At 33.0% G+C, this 10,779-nt stretch overlaps 1 protein-coding gene across 5 annotated transcripts in view; it reads right to left on the bottom strand.

The window, feature by feature from the left end:
• Window positions 1-7,728: 7,728 nt before the first annotated feature.
• Window positions 7,729-10,779, bottom strand: part of LOC150087743 (exonuclease mut-7 homolog) — a 146,862-nt gene continuing 143,811 nt past the window's right edge. For 4 of the 5 annotated variants that reach the window (XM_090370113.1, XM_090370115.1, XM_090370114.1 and 1 more), the window contains 2 exons: window positions 8,734-9,105; window positions 7,729-7,955 (listed from right to left, as the gene is read on the bottom strand). In XM_090370113.1, coding sequence (XP_090226239.1) covers window positions 7,788-7,955; window positions 8,734-9,105 — 540 coding nt within the window. In that variant the 3' untranslated portion in view covers window positions 7,729-7,787. The remainder of the gene's footprint in view (window positions 7,956-8,733; window positions 9,106-10,779) is intronic. The other variant, XM_090370116.1, reaches the window with a different exon arrangement.

The following is a 10,779-nucleotide window of genomic DNA, read 5'->3' as shown; positions in this document are numbered from 1 at the left end:
GGGGTGCAATGGGAAAAGACTTAGGAGGGCTTTCTACAAAGTTTTGATTAGGTGGAAACAAAGGTATGGCTAACACGTGGAATGTTTATGAAAATATGGCAAATACTTAGAACATATAATTAGCAAATATAAGTGCTGGCTGGAATGGAGGTCACGCCTAAGACCTGTATCCTGGCCAGTGCTAAGCAGCTATAGTTGAGAAGGGGTAGTAAAATTAAATAAATTATAAATTTAGAGAACAGTATGTTAAGTAAAGTTTTTGAATGATAATGGCTATTTTATATGTAATGCACAGTGGGTTTATTAAAGATTAATGCAAATGAATTATAACTATTAACAGAAAAAATATATATACAATTAATGAATAAATAAAGGATAATCATAAACCAAGGTACATATTATCTTATCAAGAAGCCATGACTGTGGTTTATGGAAGCACAAAGTATTTCGATTAGCCAGACATTTTAGTGCAACTTTTGCAAAAAAAAAAAAAAAAAACTCCTTAATTTCTTTTTTTTATTTTAATATTTGTACCTTTTCCAATTAATTTTATGTCCATCTAACTTGAATGGCAGTAAACATAAACCAAGGTAGCAATAGGAAATGCTACCCTGGTTTATGATTATCCTTTATTTATTCTGTTATTAGTTTTAATCCATAGCTTTCTTACACTATTAGATCATCTTGCAGGTGACTAGTCTCCAGACGTCGGACACTAGGCACCTGTAAGGTGATCTAATTGAGGTGTATAATGCCTTGAATGGTTTGAGCAAGCTCAGTGCTGATGGAATTCTTCCTCTTGCTCAGATTACATACCTGAGGGCACATAAATTTAAATTGACAGACAATTGTAGAATAGAAGTGCCTTTGGTGGTTCATAGTTGGAACAAACTTCCATCTGTTGTAGTGGAAGTTGACAACTTAAATAAGTTCAAGGCAGAACTAGACAAGCATTTGGAGTGAACTGATGGATGGTACTGAAATGGTAAGGATTTTTTTTTTTTTTTTTGCTGATGCTATATGAGCTTGCTTTCTTGCATTATGCCTCTACTAATGCTAATATTATTACTATAAAAAAGTGATGGCTATTAATACAGAATTAATTTCAAATGCATACATCGAGTGCTTAACACAGAGAGAGAGAACAGAATTTCCTAGAGACAACAGTTGGATGTTGCATGAAAAAAAATCTGTGCTTAAATATACTGCTCAGAAAATAAAAATTATTCTCAAGTCACCCACCAGCAATGTACCTAAGGAATGGTAGTTCAGAGATGAAATGAGTCCAAAAAATAACCGGGTGTAAAGTACTTGAAATGAAGTGTTCTCTCATCTTGTCACAAACTTTAGTGTGGAACTGTCAGCAGCCGCAAGCAAATCCATTAAGTCTTTCTACAACAGATGTACGATAGTACTTTTGTTGTGGAAACATATGGTATGAAATAAGATACATTACAGCACTGAACAGTGCAGTTGAACTTCCAACAGGTATAATACATAATGAACTAGAACATTATGATTGATGCTTAGGGCTTCCATAGGATGGGTGGGGGGGGGAAATTGGGCCACCAATTTGCCCCATTCCAGAATAGTGGAGAAATCAATTGACCGCCAACTGTTGCACTATCTTATACTAACTTTCGGTCTGATTAATGATTATCAGTAAAGACTGTTGGTAGAAATTTTCAAATAGCAATAAGCTGTAAGTAGCAACAACCTGTGGATTAATTTGATGAAAAGTTCAGAGAAACTAAGGCAGTTTTGCCCAGCATTTCTAATGCTTTTATTCATTATGCTCATTTGGCATAAAGGTCTTATTTTTCTTACCACTGGGTAGCCTGTTTTCCTTCCTGCTCAGTCACTGTGTGTGATGGTAAATAGTTCTCTGCCTTACACTACTCAGCTAATGCTATTCCCAAATGTTCTATTATTCCACTCTCTTTGCCTCCTATATATTAATATCCTCCTTCCATTTGACTGGAAACCCTTCTGTATGTAGTTTTGTCATTGTAAATGTTAATCCTTAAAAAGGTGCTACACCAAAGAGTTTATAAGGTTTTCTTGGCTCTGAGTTTCACTGAGTCTTTTACTGTAAGTTGTTTGTAAGAACTGTTGTTGAAAATTAAATCTTGTGTTTATGAGAGGTTAATGGCTATATTCTGCAGGAAAATAAGTCTTGTTAATGATATACATTATATGTATTGAATTTTAATGACTATGTATAAGACCAAAGGTATTAACTTTCAGGAAACTCTGTTCTAGAAGATAGTGTCAAAAACACTTATGTTTTCTCACTGTTGACATTTATTGTGAATATTTTTCTTTTGGAGACATATGCCTGTTAATATTACTTCCTGTCTATAGGCCGTAGACTTGTATATAATTTTAATTGATACTGTTTGGTTGCTAGCTTTGCAGCTCTATTCATGTCTAAATTTCTTTAGATTAGAATTTAAATGTAATAGAATATAGTTTGCTACATACTATTTCTTTTTACTATTGTAAACTTTTCTCTTCTATTTCAGGGGATGTCGATTCTTCTTCCCCTTATCTTATATCCAACTTTCCCTTACCTTTCCTTCCAATCCCCACTTCCTTTCCCTAAACACCTTGGGGCTCCCAGGCTTGTCTGATAGCTCCAGTAAGTGTCTCAGGAAATAAAGTTGTAGCCGGCGTGCCTCCTCGTGGCCAAGGTAGAGGACCAGGTGTCCCCTGGCTGCAAAGTTGCCAGCATTCAACACTCAGCATAACACCACATATATACACACTTGCCGTCCTTGGCTTTTGCCTTTTCAGATGCTACAGCAGTATATAGGAGAAACCCTGAAGACCGAAATTAAAACAAACACACCTTTGACCTTGACAAACCTTGTAGTTTTGTAAAAGGCAAAACTATGGAAGGGGCTTCCAGTCAATTCCATTCTGCATATACACCTACAATTCTTCAAATACCCACCACTAGTTCCATAACCCTGTTGTTAGAAACATAGGTGCATCAAATGTGATGTGTTCAAATTTTTCTTTTTTTCTGGAAAACATTTGAGGTTTTATAAATTTTACTTTAAGTGTATCAATATTTCTATATTTAATTTTCTTTTACTGCAGCACATGGAAAATAGCTACCACCAGAAGACCACATTTAAGTGTTTAAGGCTTTAACTGGACTGAGTAAAATAAACGTTGACGGGATCTTTACTCGAGACAACACATACACTCTTTCCTAAAAGTTTGGAATCACAGCACATGACGATAGTTTTCATTTATATTTTTGAAATTTGCTATGATGTAAGGTTTAATATAAAAAACAACACAATACAAAGTATTTGAAGATTTTTCACTAAGCACTGAAAAATTTACAGGAAAAAATATCGAAATGATTAATATTAACAGCCATACTAATTTTTCATTGAAATATCCTCGAGATTTTATCACTGATTTACAGAGATGTAGCATTCTGGCAATTAATTTCATAATAGTGTCCTGACATTACTTAAAGCGATCCACAGGGTTTCCATAAATTTTGTGAAGCCAGGGAGACTTCACAGACTTGATGATCCCATAAAAGCTCTGTTGCGTTTAAGTCATACAATTAAGGGGGTGACCACACCATAATTCGCAATAGCTGCTCTTGTTGTTTAGTTGCTAGAAAGTTCCTGCACAGCTCAGAGCGGTGCTTCAAGTAATTTGTTGTAATTTAAAATTTCTTCAAAACAAAGTCAAAGTCCAGAGGTTACTGCATAATGTTCAAGGATGTTTTTATAGCCTTCTTTTCTTAAAATTCCTTCAATTCTGATGATGTCACCCACTCTAGAAAAACAGAAGCAAACTCAGATCATGATGGAACCACCAGTGTGCTTGACTGTGAGCATTAAACAATGTGGCACCATTTTTAATTCAGTTGATTGTCTCATAAACTGTACACTTGAATCCAAACAAATATTTGTTAACAAAAATTTCAAATTTGGATTCATCCATCCACAGTGCATTTTTCCACTCTGCAATAGAACAATGTTTATGGCTTAGCCCAAGCCGTTTCTTTTGATTTTCCAGTTTTAATAAGGGTTTTCAGACCGCTACATAAACACAAGGTCCTGCTTGTTTAAGACAAAGTTCTACTGTGGATGTAGACAAAGGATTTTCTCTGTTCCTACTGAACTCAGCTCAGATTTCAGGTGCAGTAAGTTGTTTAATTTAAAAATCAGTGTTATGGTCTTATCTTTTGCCTCTGTTGTTAGGCATGGTGATCCTGATCACGGCTCATCTTTTAAACTGCCAGTCTCCTTAAATCGTAGAATAGTAATTTGTACTCCTCTAAATGAAACACCTAGTTTTTTTGCCAAAAATTTCTCATGGAATAACTTTCTTTATACAGAGTTATAAGAGTACTTATTTTTAGAACACTCAGTTCCTTATTTCTTGCCATATTTATCCAAAACACACAAAACGTACATCAAACACTTTCTGAATGATGTGTTTGTTTTTATAAGTTACAGCTCTTACTCCTCAATTTATATTACTGAAAACACTCTAGAATAATCTTCTATAATACTGAAACAGTACTCCCATTTTTTAGAATAATCTAGAACAGGGGTGGGTAACCTTTTTAAACGGTGGGCCAAATAAAATGTCTGTGAGGTACACGCGGGCTAAATTTTTTTTAGCTTTCCATGATTTTTAGGATCATTAAAATGGTGTATATTGAAGAAATTGTCATAGTTTTACGTTATTTATTGTACATACTCGTATGTATAATTTTATTAATAAAAAAAAACAAAATACAAATTCAATATAAAATTACAAAAATACAATTTTTGTAATTTTAAACTGAATTTGTATAGTATACAATTATAAAAAAAAATTAAATCAAAAATTTATTTCAATCATAAAAACCTTAATCATCTTAGATTTTTAATTATGCATTGCGATAGGTTTCAATAAATACCTCCATAAAAATAAAATTGTAAATCCTCTCCAAATTATCCGTCAATTCATTGATATTTTCCATTGAAATGAACAATACACTTACACTGCAATCATATTCTACAGAGCTGAGAGTCCGGAACCACTAGTGACTGCATGCAAGTCTATACCTGCTTACCAGTGTTGCCAGAAGCTATGCTTGCTTACCATTTGGCAACACTTACTCGAGTCATGATATATGGCACAAATTCAAATGATTAATTAGATGTTTCACAATCAAAATGTTAAAAACAAATGCAAGACTGATTATGCATGTTCGTGGGCCAAAGGTTGCCCACCCCTGTTCCAGAATCACCTACATTGTTCTACCACATTCAGGAATCTTCAACAATGTTCTACCACATACTCGTATGTATAATATTATACATACGAGTATGTGGTAGAACATGTCTTCTGCACCTTTCTGGAATATTCAAAACCATTCTAGAAATTTCTTAAATATTTCTTAAACATTTTTTTTATACATAATAGAACACATTTTAATAAAAATTAGTAAAACAAGTTGGTCCTATTTTAATAAAAACTTTGAAAATTAATAAAAATGAAACACGATTCCAATCTTTTAGCAGGAGTGTATAAGGGAATATCAATTTAAATTTAAAAAAGAATGGTTGCAGGATAGCTGACCTTTGAATTTATTCAAACTGTCAGCTTCAACCACCCGTGAAGGCAACTTGTTCCAGTAATCAACGACTTGCTGGCTGAAAGAAAACTTCTTGTAATCTAGTCTTTCTTGGCATATATACATTGCTGTTCAGTTCAATCAAATAAAATAGTGTTTTCTTTAATTTTTTTTGTTTCTAAGTGCTGTAAAGAATCATAAACCTACTAACATGAAGTGTGATTTCCACATCTCTGATAATTTCCCAAAAAATCCTAGACATCATCCAAAAGAGGAAATCAGGTTAATTAATATTCTTTCACTCAGAAACCTGATTCACTCAACATCACAAGTTTGATTTATAGTGATTTTTTTTCTGACATTCTCATCCATGGACACTTCTTTTTTGTTAACATCTGTAATTCCACTTCTTCCATTCAAACTATTCCAAACAAGTGTTTCAACTGGTCAATATCCATTCACAGTTCGGCATCAAACTGACCAAATTAACTTTCCCCAAATTATTTATTCTTCTGCATCTGCTCTTCGGAGCAACCAAATTCAAGTCTAACGTCAAGAAATATTTTCTGTCTTCTTAACCTTCAACCCCCACATACAGTACTCAAAGTACTACAGGTTCCAACACCTTTTGTGTTTGGGATCATCATAAAAAGTTATTGTGTCATATCTATTCAGTAGCATGGCAAGCAGGACTTAATATATAAGAATTTAACCATGCAAATTTCTTTTATCTAACATTTTGATCTTCAATAAGGGGCCTGACTAAATTGTACTAAAAGTATCTGAATGTTCAAACATCAGCTAGGCACACCATGAGCCTTTAACTGTAAGATGTAACTGTTGCAACACTTGCATCATTTGATGCAAGTGTTGCAACCATGCTCCATTTTTCTGCATCTTTTGTCTCTTTATTATATTCATTAATTATCTATACGGCATTACAACATTGTAGTTTTCTAAGTTCAATTTTTTCCTCCTGAGTATGAGGAGTGAATAAGAACACCTTTATGTTCTCTTTAACACGGAGGTAGGTAATAATTCATTAGGCCCCAATCCACAACCAATTCCAGCTGTGAAGAGCGATTGTCAACATGGCTGTCGTTGGTCTTTCAAGCAGTAAAGAATTTCTAAATCTTATTAGATTATGGCAAAAATTTAGTAATGCATTCTTTAATTTGTCTTAGTAATTCATAGACTAATTGGATAAAGTTATGTCCAATCTGTGTAATTAGTTCAAATGAGTACACTAATGGCCAAAAATAGGACATAACTCATGGAAACATATCCTATAAGATGTGGTATCTGTATGGGTAGCTAGATAGCAAGGGCAACGACTCCTCATAATCACAGCAAGACAGAATTAATGGTGAAGGTATCAATTTCTGTTCTTGAGCAAGGGCAAATACAAGCTCAGTTAACTTTCTGGACCCTCCTCCCTCCCTACAGATTTTCACACTATTGTACAAAACACTGGGGTTCTCCAGAAAGCTTATTCCAACTTTTTTTTTTTTTTAATTATAAATACATAAGTTAAATTATTGAATTCAAACAATATACCTGAATTTTATTCAATAATTTCAAAGCACCACATTTATTTTATTAATTTTAGGTAAAGTGTAAGGATAGCTGAAACCACCCAATTTCGATATAATGTGGCCTGTTACTTATATGCTAGCGGCAATCCTCTCTATCTCTTCAGAATTTATGCAAATTTAAATCCTGAGAATGAAGACTGTGTGCTCATTTTATGTCAAGTCATGTTACTTTCATGTAAATGGTTTCCCAGTTTTAGTAATTTATTTTTATTATTTATATATATATATATATATATATATTTTACAAAATTTCAATACCTCTTAATATACTTTTATAGCCTTTATGTTCAATACTTCTTAATGCTTTTAAGTGAAATAAGAGTGAAACTTGCTTTTATAAATAACAACAAACAGTTTACATTTTTTTTATTCAAACAACAAATGAATTAATCACTGAAATGAAAACATGATTAAGAACATAAAAAAGTAGTCTGGATACATTTGTCAAAAAAGTTGTCAACAACATTCTTGAAAATCAAATTGATTTGAAGAATACATTAAAATTTTTTTAAATAGATTAAGCAAGGTGAATAAAAAAGTCTTTAAAAAGGCATTTCATTTTAAGTTATTTACAAGGATTTATTACTCCTTTAAAAATAATTATCTGTAAAATCATCACTTTCTTCACTATCTGACTCTTCTGGGTCATATGGAAGGATCTCGGTTGCCTGTGCCTTATGCTGTGGCATTTCATTTGACATTTCATCACTTACCTTTGTATTGTTCCCATTAATTTCACCATCCTCTGCATCCAGTTCCTAAGCAATAAATAAATAAAAGTTTAAAAATAATCAAAATTCAAGTTACTTGATTTGGAACTGATGACCAACTAATTATCAAGTGTTCCTGGATTTAGAAAAAATAAATAAAATAAAATAATAATGAGAAATTATATAATACTTCTGTAAAGTGTCACTGTTAATTTTTGAAATGTTAAGATGTATTTAATAGATTTAGAAATTTACAATGCAAATACAGTAAACCATGCTTTAATGGACCTAATTTTAAGTGACTTTCTTCGAAAACAGCACACAGCATTCACTGAATTGAGCTTTTTGTCCATACAGGAATTCATAACATAACTGCCTAAATTCTGATGAATAACTGGTGATCAGTTAAAATATTTTCACAATGAAGTAGAGTAGCAGAGAGCAAGGATTTTCCTACCCATCACCTTCTATCAGCCTGCTGAATATGTCAGACATCAGCAGGGAGTCATTTGCACCACCAAATAAGCTTTAGTCAGTTTCCGCTAGCGATATACAACATAGCAAAATTTCAAGCTCTTCTACTTCACACAATAGGTAAAATTGCTGTGGTAAAACACAGCAATTACATTTGGTGTCTCTTTTTGTTTTTGTTTTTTTCCAATGGTATAGCATGTTTTCATAGCATTCAACCAATTTCAATGACTATATGTATTTCTTTTCAGTGTAACAGACTAGCCCTATCCCCCGCTCATACAGTCCATTAAAGAAAGGTTTTATTGTTAAGTAGTGTGTGAGTAAATGATTATAGAAAACCAGTCATCTCTACCTTATGACGTGTGTAGATAGTGAAGCCACTTGCATTTACTGTTGTAAGGATATCACACATCTTTTGTTTGACTCGTCCAAAATGGGAACCATCCCAATAAACCTTGCCACATTTAGCACAAATGAAAAATACGCATACCCTATCAAATACACTAGAAGATAAAGGTTCCAGCTGTATGGAAACACCAGTGTCTAATGTAGCACAAGTAACATTGACTTTTCCATCCTCATACTCTACGAAGTTGCTAAAGATTTCTGTGTGTAGTTTATTTGCATCATTATTAAAATTTTCTTCTGCATGACTTGCACTCTTCTTCCACATCTGTTTCAGGTCTTCTGATGGAATCTTTATGTAACGATCCCCATTACAAACCTGAATCAATACAAACAATAATCCATAACGACAGTATATCAGAGCATCTAATCTATGATGTAACATATCTAATATATTCTTTGTAAGTCATCATACACGTATTACTGCACCTGGTATTAAAAGAACAGTTACTACATGGCTGAGAGTTACAAAGGTTATTGCTTCTAGTGTTAATACAAAACTGCCAACTGCATCATCCAATAATTAACAGCTATAACACTGCACAGAATAAATTCTTATATTTCATGGACACTAACCCTAGTTTACTTCTTAAGTGAAATAATAATCAACTTAAAACATTCCACAACAAAGAGCAGTACCTTAATGTATATGTAATCTAAACTAGGTTTGTTAAGTACATTCAGATACTATCAAGTTTAAGTTTTAACAAGTATTTTGCGCTAGTTAGGCATTTCGTACTGACACCTAGAAGCATAGCCAGTCCTAAAAATTCATCGGATGCAGTAAAGGTACATTAAGCCAGCGCTTTCTCTACTCTTTTTTTTTTTTTTTGAAATGTATCTCCCTTTAAAAAAAAAAAGAAAATTAAGTATTCCTGTTGTACCTACAATTTGGAAATATACAAGTTTTTCCATTTGTTCTACCACTGGGCACCAAGTTTGTTTAAATTTTAAATATTTTAATTGTAACTGGTTGGTTGTAAAAAATTGCCTATAGGCAATAAACTTGCCATTATACTTATGACCGTGCAACTATAATAAACAAAAAAAATTAGCTGAACATAAAAGATATCCATTTTTTATTCACACATACATTATATGTACATATGCATGCATTTCATACAAACATCAGTGAACAGTGTCAATAAAATTACAAGTAAATAGATAATTTAATGCATAGCATGAGCTCAGAATGAAATCAAATTTTCAAACCCAAGTTTTAAGCTGCTGAGAGCCACAATTAAATCCTTCTTGCTGGAGCCACATGATTTGTCAATTTTGTTTTTAATTCTGTCAGAGCACAAAAACTTGCTACACATATTAGGCTGACACAAATGGGAGGAGATCTGTGAGGGTCATGTTACTTAGCTGTTTATTTTTTGAAAAAATATGGAAACATCACCAAGTCAAACATCACTTTGCATCTTAGTACCCTCAATCAAATGTTTTCAAAAATTTTCTCATTCATTTCTTCTGAAACTGCTGCTTGCTTTATGGCATTCTAATATGCAGTTTTAAACACTGAAAACTTATCACACTGGTAGGGTGATAATTTTTTGTTAGTTCCTCCCATGAACCCTATCTGATTGTATTAAAAGTACAAAGCTAACAGAGCACTGTAAAACTAGAAACAAAATTTCAGTTTTTTTCTCACAGTTTCAGTTGTGTTGGCTTATTCCCCACAAGATTTCTCTATGGGGATACACATTACCAGTTCAGAAACACTGCATCACTCAAATGCCACTTAAAGAAATAATTAAAATGTTCTATGAATAACAACCAAAACACTTGCTCTAGGCACTGTGCTTTCTCAAACAGAGTGCAAGTTTGAATTTCTTTAATTGTAGCAAAATCACTACTAAAACTTTTAGAATCTTAAGAGGCCATACATATATACTTTGCGATGAGACTTACAATTTTCCAACCTGCCTTGGCTATTAGACATAAGAACAACTAAACTAAACTAAACAGTAAGAAAATAATGTAGGCATGC

Source organism: Mastigoproctus giganteus, chromosome 3, assembly GCF_048544385.1.
Source record: "Mastigoproctus giganteus isolate SK-2022 chromosome 3, ASM4854438v1, whole genome shotgun sequence".
NCBI lineage: Eukaryota > Metazoa > Arthropoda > Arachnida > Uropygi > Thelyphonidae > Mastigoproctus > Mastigoproctus giganteus.
The sequence above is the reverse complement of the archived record's forward strand: the minus strand, read 5'-3'. Positions and strand labels throughout refer to the sequence as shown.